General features: G+C 39.2%; 2 protein-coding genes across 12 annotated transcripts in view; both read right to left on the bottom strand.

The window, feature by feature from the left end:
• Positions 1-3,057, bottom strand: part of MARCHF8 (membrane associated ring-CH-type finger 8) — a 111,788-nt gene extending 108,731 nt beyond the window's left edge. For 7 of the 10 annotated variants that reach the window (XR_003433780.1, XM_027111834.1, XM_027111830.1 and 4 more), the window contains exon 1: positions 2,423-2,920. The gene's annotated coding sequence lies outside the window, so the exon portion shown is untranslated. Of the gene's footprint in view, positions 1-1,788; positions 1,922-2,422; positions 2,921-2,942 lie in introns of those variants that run through there. The other 3 variants (XM_027111824.1, XM_027111825.1, XM_027111826.1) reach the window with 3 other exon arrangements.
• Positions 3,058-13,977: 10,920 nt separating this feature from the next.
• Positions 13,978-15,646, bottom strand: part of ZFAND4 (zinc finger AN1-type containing 4) — a 72,161-nt gene continuing 70,492 nt past the window's right edge. For both annotated transcript variants that reach the window (XM_027111820.1, XM_027111821.1), the window contains exon 10: positions 13,978-14,891. In XM_027111820.1, the coding sequence (XP_026967621.1) occupies positions 14,756-14,891 (136 nt within the window). In that variant the 3' untranslated portion in view covers positions 13,978-14,755. The remainder of the gene's footprint in view (positions 14,892-15,646) is intronic.

The raw sequence follows: 15,646 nt of genomic DNA, 5'->3' as shown, positions 1-15,646 counted from the left end.
CAGCACAGTCCAGTGCTTTCAAAATTTCTTGTGCATATAACTCATCTTGTTCTGAGGCACACCTGGGATGTGGCCTGAGATTCTACATCTCTAACAAGCACCAAGATGATACCAACGTGAACAGTCTACGGAATACACCTTGAAAAGCAAGATTAATACACAGGGGGAGAACAGATGATTCTCTGGAGAAACCGAATGGCCCAGAGAAAAGGTCTCCTGTAGGAACTGAGCAGCAAGACTAGAGAATTCAGGCTAGCATTCACAGTGAATCAAAAACTACATGTAAACAATATTGTCAACTATTTTCAATCCAACGAAGTGTATGCTTTGTAGAACTGAGAAGATGGCTTCCCCTGCCCTTTCCTGCATCTTCCCACCTGTCTTTAAGCCTGTCTTCCTAACCCCACCTTAAACCCCATGACCTGGATTAAATACCACCCCCTCTGTGAAGTTCTGCCATTCCATCTAATGACCAGATGGGCACTAATCCTCCTGTCAGTTTCCGTAGCACTTCTATCACTTCAAGACCCTCAACACATTATTCCCTGATTGCATGTGATTTAACTCCTCTATCAGAATAAGCACCTGAAAAACTACAACACTGATCACATCAGCCTGGCTCAAAGGCAGTGCTCAGGTTTTTTGTTTTTGTTGACTGTTAAATGAATCCATGAATTAGAAAATTCAGGGATTTCAGAGTGAGTTGAGCAAAGAAACTAAATCAGGCCTAATTTTTTTTAAAAAATCCTCAAAAATGAAGAATTAAAAATTACACTGCCCGAAAAAAATTTCAACATTGAAAATCTTCAAAATATAGCAAAGACAAAACTGATAAATAGTTAAAACTAAATGTTTATAGTGCATACACTGGTCATTTCCATACTCACAGGTGGCCAAAGCAAAAGGCCTAAGATCTTCCTGTAGGATTATTTACCATCAGAACAGTCCACTGCTTTAGAAAATGTCTTGAGTCAATCAGATAACTAAAGAATAAGTAGGATTGTGAAGTATCTTTTCTAGAAAAAAAAATAGTATATGCCATTTCATGACTCAAATTTGGTACTTTTAGAAATTTTGGCAACTTTTTTTTCTTTCAGTTATTTAAATTGTTTACCACCAAGAGTATAAACCTAAACATTATGTGATTATAGCAAAAAAGATCTGCTACATGGAGGGGGGGCAGGAGGGACCAAAGTGAAACAGAGCTGTTCTTCAAGAACTAGACACTGCTACTGATAACAAACAAAGGGTCTTGACTGGTTTAATGAATTCACTCCCATCTATGCATCTATAGTATCTTCCTGGAACTAATTTAAAGAAGACAAAAATGTTGGAGCTAGGGTTGCCAGATTTAGCAAATAAAAATGCAGTCGGCCCAGTTAAATTTCGGATAAACAATGACTTTTTTTTGTTTGTTTTGTTTTGTTTGCAGTACGCAGGCCTCTCGCTGTTGTGGCCTCTCCCGTTGCGGAGCACAGGCTCAGCGGCCATGGCTCACGGGCCCAGCCGCTCCGCCACATGTAGGATCTTCCCGGACCGGGGCACGAACCCGCGTTCCCTGCATCGGCAGGTGGACTCTCAACCACTGCGCCACCAGGGAAGCCCAACAATGACTTTTTAGTAAAGCATGCCCTACGCTTTATACTAAAAACTTATTCACTGTTTACTAAAATTCAAATTTAACTGGGTGTCCTGTATTTTATCTGGCAACCCTAAGGGAAGCCCAAATCAATCCAATTTCCTCACTTTGTAGCAGAAACTGTGACCCCAAGAAGGGAAGTGACTTACCTAAACCAAACATCAAGGAAGTCAGTTTGCTTTCAAAAGAGAAAACATATTTCACTAGGTCACCTTGGGTTCCACTCATGGTCCATTCGACCTCTGATTTTCACACACCTCACAGAAGCACCAAGCAGACAAGCTGTCAAAGGATATGGTTTTCCTCTTTTAACATCAAACTGTGAGTTCTAGTAAACTTACCAACTCTAGTCTTCAAAATCAACAAATGAGGAAACTATGTATTTCTCTTAACTTAAAAAAAAAAAATCCTCCTGATAATCTTTTTGCCTACACACCATCACCTCAGATTCTGTTTATGTTCACTCACTACATAAAACAGGACCTCCTTTTCTCCCAAACCTAGTTCTCTCAGGGGTATGGGAGCCGGGGAGGGGGGAGGAAGACAGTATAGCAGATAAAGATTCTGATTTTGACAAATTCGGCTTCCAAACAAGGTTTTAAGAAAAAAGGTTCCGTTGCATTTTTAAAAGCCTGGGGGGAGAAAAAGAAGTAACATAAACCATTATGACTTTCTCTAAGTTTTCTATTAAAAACTTCACCTAGTGAACAAGAATCCAAATCGTGTCAGGTGAAAAACTGAAAGTCAAACAGAAACTCAGCAATTAAAAGACGAAATATCTACCTATACTTTCCCTCTGGCAGCTTCCAATGTATACAGGCCTCTCTCGAGATCACACACGTCGGAAGAGTAAGATCCTCAGAAATCACCTAGTCCATCCTTTCATTTTACAGATGTGGAAACTCAGGCCAAGGGGAGGGCTGACTTGCCCAAGGTCTCACAGCCCGTCGGGGGCAGGACTTCAACTGGGACTCCACGCTGGCAGCCCGGGGCCCTCAGCGCCCGATGGCTCCTGCGGCCCCCGGCTCAGCCCGGCCCAAGGGCAGCCTCGAAAACCGGGGCGGAAGAGCCCAAGGCCCGGGGTCGCTGCCGCCTTTCGGCCGGATAGGCGCCTGGGCCCCGGCCCAGGGCGGTGCGAGACCCGGTCCTCGACGGCCGCCCCCGACCCGCCCACCTGTCGCGGACCGCACAACGGGCAGCCACACCCCCTGCCAGGGCCGGGGGCTCGGCCGGCCTCGACAGCGGCCAGCAGCGGCGGCTCTGCGCGGCGCGGGTACGCCGGACCCGAGGCCGCAGGAGTTACCTCAGGTGGGCGCTGAGCTCGCGGCGGGGAAACCCCCGCCCGCCTCGGGCATGCCGGAGACGCGGACGCAGCAGGGCTGCAGCTCGGACACCGCTAAGCCTGTTTACAACCCTCCGCGGGAGGACGCCGACTGGTCTGTCACGTGATGCACACGTCACGTGCTCGACCGGGGTGGGGCAGAGGCGTTGCCCAGCGACGACGGTGATCTGGGGGCGGGCGTCGGCGTCGGCGCGGTCTTTCTGCTCTCCCAGCTCATGGGCTGCTGTGCAGAGTCGACAGCCGGCGCGCCCTGATCAACCCGGGCGAGGAAGAGGAAAGACCCACCACTGGCTTCGTCCTTTAGTGACCCCTGAGCCTAACCGCATGTATCATTCTTGTTTTGGAAGGGGGAGGGAATTCGGTCCGGCATTATGATGTTGAACTTGAAAAGAAAAATGGAAAATACTTCTTTACCCAAAGCTAGAAAACAAAGGGAGAGCAGAGGAATAAGCAATAATGGTTTGATTTGCCTTAATGAACACTTTTGTTTACTTTTGCTCCCTAATGTGAATGAAGGTCCACAGCCTACCATCCCCCCCATCATAGAAAGGCTGTGAAGAGGGCTTATGGGACTTCCAATTTTTATTTTAAATTATATTTTATTATCATTTCCATGATTAGTCTTTGTATATGTAAATACAAACATATCTAAGTAAATATTTGATTTGGCATTAAGCTTTTGTCCACATCAAACTTTCCTGGTTATAGCTCTGTCACTTTGTTTGTAGTGACTACTTCTACCAAGTGTAGTTTTCCTAGATCAAACTTTGTAGAAAGTCTCAGCCACTGACAATTTCTCCCATAATATTCATTATAAGCTGTGTAATAAATAATTTGTATTATTTCTTACTAAATTCATGAGTGAATTGGGAGCAAATACCTGCCGATATGCCAGTTGTTAGGTTGTCCTGGTGTGATCTATTGGGTAATCACATTCCACCATACATTTCTGATCACTTTGCATACTTAGCTATCTATGAGCACATTGACAGGGTCAAAACAGTGGACTCAAAATATCCTCCAGGTCAATAGGACAAGGTCAAATATCCTCTTCATTTCTATAACACACCTGGAATGCAGCACTACAAAGAGTACAAAATATAGTGATGGATCTTCGGCAATATTCATCTTGTACTATGGAAAATAGGTTACAAGGCCAGTTGCCACAACCTGGTTGACCTTTTCTGCTGCCTCTGGCAACAGATGTTCCACGAAGTCAGGAACAGTATCCTCCATTGGTGTTCCTTATCTGGGAAGCAAAGAAAGTTGGCTGATCCGTGCATGTGGAATCCTGCCATCCTTCAGTAGGAAGTGGCAAAGAACTTTTGTAGATCCAGAAGGATCTGTGGGTTAGGCAGTACTCTGGAGGCAATGCTAGGGTGAGCCAGGACTCACTGGAATTCTGGGGAGACATACAGAGATAAAAATTGATTGGTCAGTGGTCAGTGGATTAAAAGCCACAGGATTGGATGAGCTCACACAGAGCACTAACTCTGATACCTTCTGACCTCAACCCAGAATACAAAATACATTTTCCATACTGACTGTATTTACATGTATTGATCAATATATAGCTTAAAAGTTTCAAGAAGCAAATTTACCTTCCCTTTCTCTTCCACTTTATTCTGTTCAGTTTTTTAAAACTTCTGCTCCCAACTGATTTTTTTAACTGAATACTGGTTCTGTCCTACAGTTTGAAAATCACTGAAAGTCTCTGACCTAGGACATTAATTGCACAATTGCTGGGGAATAAAAGAGAGATCCAAAGGCTAGTCATATGGAGATTAGACTTCAGAGATTAGAAGATAAGCAAAGGAAATTTAGGAGCAGCCAGAGGTAAGAGGAGAAACAAAACAGAGGAGTCCTAAAGACGAAAGGAAGAAAATGTTTCAGGGAGAAGAAAATGCATGTGTCATTGGTCCTGAGAAGTTGAGTAAAATGAAAATTGACCTTTGGATTTGGCAGTTTACAGATCATTGAGAGCTTGAGAACAGAGCAATTAAGACAAAGTGGTGGGGATACAAGCTTGATTTTTTTTATTTTTTTCAAGCTTGATTTTAGAGATAGTAAATGGTGACAGCAAATAGATGTATTTATTTCTTTTTGCTGTAAAGAGGAGCAGGGGAATGGGACAACAGCAGGTAAGAGATGTGGGCGTTAAGGTTCTCTGTTTAAATATTTATACGCTAATAGAAATGGGTGAACAAGGATTGCGAGCAGGCAGATACCGATAGCTTGGTAGACTTGTTTGATGCAGGTGGAATTTCTTTTCCAGTTATTCATAGTTTAATAAAATAAGCTGAGAGTGAGGAGGGGGAGAGATGTTGCTGGTGGTTTTGCGGGGTGGGGGGTGGTGGTGGTGAAAATCATCCAAGAGAGTGCAACATCCCAGCCCAGTTCCAGCCCCAGCCCAGCGATTCCCCACATGGACGACTGCTACACCTTTCTGTTTCCTGACTTCCATCCTGCCTCCTACAGTCTTTTTTCTATGCGATCACCAGCATGATTTTTCAAAACTTAAATCCCATTATAGAAACCCCCAATATTTTCCCAGTTCAGAATAAAGTCCAAAGTTCTTGCCTATAAAGTCCTCCATGACATAGCCCTTTATTTCCTGTCATCTCCCTCACTTGCTTTGCTCCAGCCAGCAGGCTTCTCTGCTATTTCTTCATTACCTCAGGCAAAGAACACTTTCCCCCATTTCTTCACTGCCTTTGTGACTTTACTTAAATGTTAACTTTCTCATAGTGGCTGTATTTGACCACCCTTTTTAAAACAACACTCATATCTGTCACCCTACTCTGCTTGGTTTTTGTTATAGCACTTATTACCAGCTGTGGCAGAGACATTTACAGCTCATGAAATGTCCATTCCCCACCCCAATAACTCTTGCAATTAGGTAGGGCCATATGCCCAGCTCTGACCAATGGGTTGTGAGCAGAAGGGTGCTTCTACACTTCTAGGCAAGAGCATATTGGAGCCACCATGCAACCCTCCAGCTCTCTCTTCCCCTGATGCAGCAATCTCACAGACCACACGTGGCACTGGCAAACCACACAACAGAAACAGACTGAATCACTGAGTTACCTTATCAGGCAGTTGCCCTGAAAAGTTGCCTGGCTCACTGAATTTTGCAAGGGTGAAGAATAAACTTCGTGTTAAACCACTGAGCTTTGGGGGTTAATGTGTTACCACATTGTAACATAACATCTGTTATAGTCTGAATTATGTCTCTTTAAAATTTATATGTTTAAGTCCTAAGTCCCAGTACCTCAGAATGTGACTGTATTGAAGATAGGCGCTTTAAAAAGGTAGTTAAGGTAAAATAAGGTCATTCAGGTGGGCCCTAATCCATTATGACCAGTGTCCTCATAAGGAGAGATTAGGACACAGATACCCATAGAGGGAAGATCATGTGAAGACACAGGGAGAAGGCAGCTCTCTGCAAGCCAAGGAGAGAGGCCTCAGAGGAAACCAACCTGCCAACTCCTTGATCTCAGACTTCTAGCTTTCTAGAACTGTTAGAAAATAAACTTGTTTAAGCCACCCAGTCTATGGTACTTTGTTATGGCAGCCCTAGTAAACGAATACATCCTAACACCAATACTCCATCTGGCATATTTATTTTTATTGTTTCCCTTCTCTAGAATATAAGCACATAATGAAAGCAGGGATATTTAGTTCAACACTATGTCCACAGCATTTAGAATAGTGCCTGACACCTAGTAGACGCTCAGTTAATACTTATTGAATGACTGAATACTGTATTTAAATGAAATTTTTTCCAAGAAAATCTCTGGGGCTCTACTCATTTTGCTAACTTTCCATAATATTTTTTAGATTCTTCTGAATTAAACTTCCCTTTTCATTTCTAATTTTACTAATTTACTTTTCTTTCTTAAGGTAATGTTGATATAAATTTGGCTGAAATATTGTGGAATAAGTGCAATTTTATTCAATTTCCAGTATTCACTTTCTTTTCTTTTCCTGATTTCCATTTTCTCTTTTCCTTTGGTTCTCTCAGTTCTTTTCCCAAGTTTTAGATCAGTTATAGTTTCTCTCTTTCTTTGTAACATAGACATTTCTACCTTATTTCTGGAATAAAGAATATAGCACTATTTTCTGGTAAGTTACAGCTTTGACTGTGTTGTGCAAATTTTAATAAGTACTATTTATGAAAGTTGGTGTATAAAATAATACTTTCTAGGATTTTTAAATATGTGTGAAGAATTTTTTAGTTTTCCATTATTGTTAAACACTTTAATGACAGCATTTTACAACAGAATACTTCTATGAATGTACTGTTTAAAATGTTTACTTTTTATATTTTACATGGATTTTCTTGCCCCCAAAGGAATCAAATACTTGAGAAAACATATATTCTCTATTTGTCCCATTTTATTGTCTACAAAAATGTTAAATTCATCTTGTTTTTCACTGTTGACTTGTCCTGTTATATCCACAATGGATGTTAAGGCACATACTAGCTAGTCTAGTCCACTTCTTTTTGGACATATTTTTTTTAAGTTTTTTTAATAAACTATTTTTTAGAATAGTTTGATTTACATAAAATTTTCAAGAGTTCCCATATATCCCACACCCAATTTCCCCTGTTAATACTTTATATTAGTATGGTATATTAAAGTCTATGCTTGATTCAAATTTCCTTAGTTTTTTTTCTTTTTTTTAATTTTTGGCCACAGTGTGTGGCATGTGGGATCTTAGTCCCCCAACCAGGGATCAAATCCGCGCCCCCTGCATCGGAAGGCGAAGTCTTAACCACTAGACTGCCAGGGAAGTCCCAGGGGCTGTGGGTTTTTGACAGGAAGATCACAGAGGTAAAGTGCCATTCTCACTACATCTAATCAAGGGTTCATTCTATCAACATGATGCATCCTTGTTGATGTTTGACCTTGATCACCTGGCTGATGTAGTGTTTGTCAGGTTTCTCCATTGTAAAGTCACTCTTTCCCCCTTTCCACACTGTATGCATTGGAAGGAAGTCACTAAGCACAGTTCACAGTTACAGAATGGGGAGTTATACCCACTTTCTTGAGGGAGGACTATCTACAGAATTCTTCTGAATGGGAGATATGTCTCTTCTCAATCATTTTAAAATTTACTGTTTATGTAAGTGTAGACTCATGGATACTTGTACTTCGAATTATAATCCAATACTACTTTATTTTATTGCTCAGTGTTCCAGGTTTGGCTACTGGGAGCTCTTTCAGTTGACTGCTGTGTCCCTTTGATATACCCCATCATTATTGTAGGTTTTTGGTGTGGGCTTTCTTTTTTCAGCACTCCCTTTCTTTCTGGCACTACAAGAAGTCATATTTCCTGTTCCAGTCCTAGAATCAGCCATTTCTCTAAGGAAGTATGGTATTGTCCTTTATTAGACAATTGGTATTAGAAACCAAGATCTGGGTGCTAGGTGTACTCTTTGCTACTAGGATGTTATTGCTTCTAGACCCTCTCAGCTGACACAGCAATGAAAGATATCCAGACAATTAATTTTTTTTTTTGGCCATGCCACGCAGCACATGGGATCTTAGTTCCCCGACCAGAGATCAAACCCGCGCCCCCCTGCAGTGCAAGCACTGAGTCTTAACCACTGGACAGCCAGGGACGTCCTGAATTAAATATTATTAAGCAATAAGAAGAAATGAGCTAAAAGTTAAAAAGTAAACTAAAATTTGCCTGTATCTTTCTACTTCAGGTATTTCCTCTACAGCAAGGTGTTGGACTTTATTTTTTTATCTTGCCTGTAACTTTTTCTTTTTATGACTTAAGTCTATTAGCACTCCTTCCATCCTTTATGAACTTTTCTTCCCTTAATGTCTTTGTTTTAAATGTCTACTTTAAGTATTTCTATTGGTAAACATTGGTTTTTGAAAAATAAGACTGAATATGTTTATATATTAAGGATGTGATTATAACAAAGAAATACTATATAGACTAAAATCTCAACCTTATTCTTTTTTCTTTTTCTTTGTATATAATAAAATGTTTGATTCTCTTCTTGAGCAGATTGGATATAAGCTTTGGGGCTGATCTAGTGTCCCTGAATTCTTTTCATTAGGATTTTGTCCTTTATATTTTGCTTCTACCCCCAGCAAACCTTAAATTCTCATCCCTTTTGGAATCTAATCATTCTTTTGTAACAGAAACCGTAGGTAGCTGACCCAGTCTCCATTTCCAGTCTCTTTCTTCCTTGCTTGAAACTGCTATAATGGAAAAGCTAAAACTTTGATCTCCTAGGTGCCCTTATAATAGTGTTCTGGTCAATTACATATAGGATAAAGTCTCTGATCAGGGCATCCCTTCCTGAATAAAGGGGTAAAGCCCAACTAGGAAAAAAGTCTTTATGAGTTTTTTTTTTTCTTTTCTTTTCTCCTAGGTCTCTCCCTCATCATTAACCCCTTTTCCTAGCTAATTATCACTTGTTACTCTTTGAGAGGTTTCAACTTAAAGAGTACTGGACTAGATCAGATGCTTCTGTTGCATATTTGCATATGTCCACATTTTTTCCTTTATAATATTTATCAAAATTATAATTAAATAATGACATGGTTAGTTGTTTAAAGTCTGTCTGTATTGCAATGTAAACTCCACCTGTCAAGTTCACCTGTTTTCCAAACAACTAATTATAATTACTTGCACGTGGGAGGCACTCAATAAATATTTGAATGAAGGAGTTTCCAAAAGAGGATTACCTGACAAGCACAGTCACCAAGCACACGTAAATTAAGCAATACTTCCACTTTTATCCTTGGCCCTTACCCACACTAAGCAGTCACATTCTTCATAGCCATGTACAACATCATCAAGTATTTGAAAAAGATCGGTAACACAAAAGAAAGAGATTAACACTGCGAAATAATCCAAGAAAATGAATCGAAAAAATTCAACTAAAAGTTTCAGTTTCCAGAAATAAAGCTGACTAGGTTATTTGAGCCACTCCTCCGGCTGAAACTGCTGGACAAAAATTTTAAATGTATATATTCTTAAAGAATCAAAGAACTGGCAAGAGTCTTGAGAATCACTGGGCTGAAATCTAGGTGAAAGCATGCATCCAAAGAGGTAGGCAGAGCACTGAAATCCTGTCTATACTAAGTGTATACGCCAAACCATGACTCACAGGGCCAGGGAGACAGAAGTCAAGGCTCAATATCATTCAAGGGAGACCCTCTCCCCTCCAAAGCTGGGATCGTACTCCACCCCTCACCCCTAAAGCTGTAAAGAAAGGTAACTTGGAGCTGGTGGGGAGGCTGGCTGACACAAGCAGGAACATGTGAGAAGTAAACAAAAACCAATCACTGGAATGACTAGAGATCGTAAGTACTGGTAAGGATGTGAAACAGAGGACTCTCAAACTGCTATGAGTAGAGATAAGCTGGTAAAATCCATTTTGGAAAATTCATTGATATCATCTAATAGGTTGAACGAACACAATAATCATCCATGATCCAGCAATTATGCTCTTAGGTGTAGACTCAAAAGAAATGTGTATACATGTGCTCCAGGAGACATGTGCACAAATGTTCATAGCAGCATTGTATATAATACTCAAGGCTAGAAACAACCCAAATGTGCATCAGCGGTAAATGGAAACATAAATTGTGGCACAGTCATATAGAAGAACACTTCGATAAAAATTAGGTACAACTACATGCGACACAAATAAGTCTCATAATCAACACTGAATGAAAAAAGCCAGAAAAAGAATACATGCCATACAATTTCACTAGGTAAAGGTTTTTGTTTTTGTAAAGCAAAACTGCAGGGATACATGCTTAGATGGTAAAACCATTAAAAAATGCAAGAAAATGACTATCACAGTATGGAAGGATGGTGGTAGTGACTGGGAAAGGGTAGGAGGCAGGAATGAGTTCTGGGGTACTGACAGTGTTTCTTATTTCTTAACGTGGGCAATAGTTACACAGAGGTTTGCTTCCTTCAGGAAGTAAAGATGGAGTTGGCATCTGAATAAAGAGTGGGTGTTAACAAGGGAAAACAGGCTGGGAAAAGTAAAAGTGTGGGCAAATCCCAGAAAGCATGGATTAACAGTACAATATGAGGCTGGAGAAGTAGATGGGGACCAGACCACAGGAGCCTTATTAGTAAGAAGGGTTAAGGATTTGGGTCTTTATTCTAAGAACACAAGAAGTCACTGATACACTGCGAGCATCGATGTGCTCAATTTTTTGGTTCTGCAAGCACACTACAGTTAAGAGTAGACAGTGGGTTATGAAGGACATAGAACTAATTTAAGCAGCCCAGTTAGGAAGCTATTGCAATAGCTCAAGTGAAAGCTATGGTAACATGGACTAGGGTAACTGCAGAGGAGTGAGTGAATTTGAAATAACTACTGTAACTAAAAATAACATCATTTTGGACTAAATATGTGTCTCCTCCAAATTCATATGTTGAAGCCCTAACCCCCAGCATGGCTATATTTGGAGTAAGGAAGTAATTAAGGTTAAATGAGGTCATTAGAGAGAGGCCCTGATCCCATGGTATTAATGTCTTTGTAAGAAGAGACATCAAAGTTCCGTGTGTGCACACTGAGGAAAGACCATGTGAGGACAGAAAGAGAGCAGCTCTCTGAAAGCCAGGAAGAAAGATCTTACCAGAAATCCACCCTGCTGGATCCCTTGAACTGGGACTTCAAGCCTCCAGAACTGTGAGAAAATTAATTTCTGTTGTTTAATTTCTGTTCTCACAGTTTTCTCTGTTTAAGCCACCCAGTCTGTGGTATTTTGTGTTATGGCAGCATGAGCAGACTAACGCACTAAAAAAATTGGGAAGTACAGTCTTGAAGTAATGAGTTATCATGCTAAATTCCTTACCTGTAATAATGGGGCATCAAAAAACAAATGTTTATATTGGCTACTGTTATGACGGTAACTACCAGAAAAACTAAAATAGAAATTATTAAAAGAGATTGGGGGAGGTATACGGTGACCTTTTTACTTTCATTTTTCATCTTTATATAGTTTTTCTAAAACTATGTAATTTACTTTCATCAATCACTTTGAAAGTTTAACATAATTTTCAAAGAAAAATGAGAACATCATACCTTCTTTCCTAAATTTCAGTCATTCACGTCAACTTTTATGATATTTGTTGTATGTACCCTTGCTTGGCAATTTTCAATCAGTTTTTTTTAACCTATATCAATTTATTTTATTTTCAACTTAAGTTACTTAGAGTTACATTTTTTTTCTGATACAATATATAATTATTAAAAAATGTTGGGCTTCCCTGGTGGCGCAGTGGTTGAGAGTCCGCCTGCCGATGCAGGGGACGCGGGTTCGTGCCCCGGTCTGAGAGGATCCCACATGCCGCGGAATGGCTGGGCCTGTGAGCCATGGCTGCTGAGGCTGTGCGTCTGGAGCCTGTGCTCCACAACGGGAGAGACCACAGCAGTGAGAGGCCTGCGTACCGCAAAAAAAAAAAAAAAAAGTTCATCCATGTATCACTTAAAATCATCTCATGTTCCAGTAGTGGTATAGTGGTCATAATTTGGGAAACACTGCTACATACAGGACTGAATTATCTATCATGATGGCATAAAACCATATGAAACATATATCAGAAAATTAATTCCCTTCTTCTTTTTAAAATTAAATACCTCCACAAGTTAACAACACTGATAAAATTTTAAAACATCTTAGTATTTAAAGTTCCCATATTAGAATGATTAAAGTTCACTAAACTTGAAAATATTTCATGTAGGTAAAAGTTAAAATTTTTCAGACTTTTAGTGTTGCTAAAACCAAATGCTTACTGTTTAAAAAAATCCAGAAACTAGATTTTATTATATAAAGTTAGTTTAGTTATATAAAACAATATAAATGCCTTAATTTTTTTGTCATGGTAAGCTGTCCAATAAAATTAATTCATTTAACTAATGTTTAACCAGTGCCTATAGGCAAGGCATTCTGCTAATTATTAGCAATGCAAGGATAGATCTGAAGTCTCTAAAAATTATGATCACTTCCCCGTAAGAATTTAAGGCATAAAGAAATGGCTCCCAGGGGATATATGTATGTATATAGCTGATTCCCTTTGTTATACAGCAGAAACTAACACACCATTGTAAAGCAATTACACTCCAATAAAGATGTTTAAATATATATATATATATATATATATATAATTTCTTGAATTAAACTGGTTTATTGCTCAGTGACTTAGAAATTAGAAAAAAAAGACTCAACTTTGACCAAAATCTTTGGTAAACTTAAAACAAGACTTCTTTCTACATGGTCTTGGTTTATAAAGCATAGTGCACTAAGCATATACCAAACATGTCCTAAGCATCCACATTTATCTATAGAATAAATACGTCTTGGCCCACTTTTCAGCAGCCTATCCGTGTAATAGAGTAAAAGCTGAACTGCTCAACACAGATGGAAATATTTTTCATTAGCCTATATAGCCCCCCTTAAAAAGTATGCTATCAACCCCTAATTGCATCACTACTCCACTAATTTCTCACCTTTCCCTTTTGTAAATGTATTTCCTTCTTGCTCTGAAGTAATTTTTCTCCACTCAACATTTAATCTCTTCTAGGAAGCAGAGGAAGGGTAACGGAACTCTTCATTTCATTCAGCCTTGCATGGAGAAAGAGGCCCTGTGGCCCTGTGGAGCACCTAAATTAGCCTTCTGGTACCAGTGCAGATCCCACTTGGGTTGGACTAGAGTTGCAGAGTCTACTTGGGTTGCCTGCCAGCTATTTACCGGGGTTCAGCATCAGATTCAACTAAGCTTCCATAAAGCAAGTGGCCTCCCAAAAGCTGGTATATTAGCTACATCTGGGGAGCAGGGCCCTTACACCTTAAAAGCGTTCTTTTATACTGACAGTCATTTTTTCCAAGTAGAATAAATTACTGATTTATTTAATTAAACTGTTTTATTTTAAAGTATTTATAAAAGAAAAATTATTGTGAATAATCAAAATCATAATGAAATTGAATATTTATTTGAATTTCTCCTGGTAATAGCACTCAACATAAGAAAAACAAACCAAGCTGTGAGATTTTGTTTTCTGTATAGCCATTTTTCAAAAAGTGAAAAGTTGGGTTCTGTATTTAATGGCAACAAGTGGGACATCATCTATTTTAAAACTACCATTCAAAAAGTAGTATTTTAAGAAATATATACTATGATTAACATGATGTGTTTTATAGAATGGATACATATCTGAATGTCAGTCTGAATATGGAAGAAATATATGTGTTAAAACCACACTGGAAAACCAAATGTTCTTTTTTTACAAAAAGCTTGAAATAAAAAGGAACTTGCCAGTAAACTCAATAAACTTTCACGTATGGGATATTTGTTTTAAATCCCCACCCACCCCACCCCCACAAAAAAAATTGTAGATTTGAGTAGAGCCATTACATGAAGGCTTATTTCTGTACAACATGGAAGCTGGTTACATAGTCAATGTTAACTTCCTAAAGTGCATCTTTTGAAGACTTGTCTAGTAAAATTGCAGTATCAAATATAAAATACTTAACACATGACATGCAATAACAAAGCTAAACCATTATAGTTTAAAGTTTTTAAAACTACTTTTAAAACTTTTGATTCACCAAAGAATGAAGATGTCAAATACAGTAGCATTCTCATTCTCCAACAGTATGCATTATATGCTTTGGCAAATCTTTTGGAGTCGAACAAAAATAATGCAGTCTAAACAACATTTCTTCTGTCATTGTAATACGATTCCTCGGGCAGAACATTTAGGTGCAGAGCAAGAGTTAGATTTTTGGAAGTTTTGGTGCATTAACCACAGGATTTGCCTCCTGTAAGTATCTCCTCCCTGCACTCTTGTAATCATAGGTGCAGCTGTGAGTTTCTGCATAGCGATGAGATGCACAGAAGTTGTTTCCACATCTAAAGCACAAAAAAAGTTTATGTGAATAGTCACATTTCTACAAGAACCTCATCTCTCTGGGAGATCAAAGCTTGATTTCACGTAGTCCAGCAGGAGCCCTTTAGTCCTCTTTAGAATTGCAGGGCTGACATTTCCCTTCTACTCATAAACAAGCACAAGCACCCCAAAAAAAGAACCGGTTAATTGTCTATGAATATGGGACTTTATAATAAAGAATCTCTTCTGGAGTGAAACAGGCTGTTGACCTCTAGGAAGTAGTAAAACTGCAAAAAGCAATAAATATATCTACCACTTCCTCTTATATCTAGTAAACCTGGGAGAACTCTGAATTTCTGAGAAATTCAGTCTCATAAGAAAATTAAATTATGTAAAACCTAACTATGCCATGAAAGGATTTTAAAGTACTTCTAGCAACAAGATAAGCTGTTTCCATTTGAACAGAATACACTCTAAAAAGCAGCAGCTTTGTTTAATGCCTGGCCTCAACCTAAGGGCAGACACCATCCTCGGAGCATATTAGCAATGCTAATGAAAGAAATAATTATGAGTAGGAAAAAATTAATTATTTTTATAAACATATTATTCATCTGTTTTGAAAAGTGTACCATATACTCATAATTTATAGTACATTAATGTTAAATTTAGTCCTTTTTTGTTTAATTTAAAATAGAATCGAGAATTCCCTGGTGGTCCAGTGGTTAGAACTCCACGCTTCCACTGCAGGGGGCAAGGGTTCAATCCCTGGTTGGGGAAT

Source organism: Aethalodelphis obliquidens, unplaced genomic scaffold, assembly GCF_003676395.1.
Source record: "Aethalodelphis obliquidens isolate GAN/ISIS:26980383/991018 unplaced genomic scaffold, ASM367639v1 scaffold11, whole genome shotgun sequence".
Taxonomy (NCBI): Eukaryota; Metazoa; Chordata; class Mammalia; order Artiodactyla; family Delphinidae; genus Aethalodelphis; species Aethalodelphis obliquidens.
This window is presented reverse-complemented; position numbering and strand designations above follow the sequence as displayed.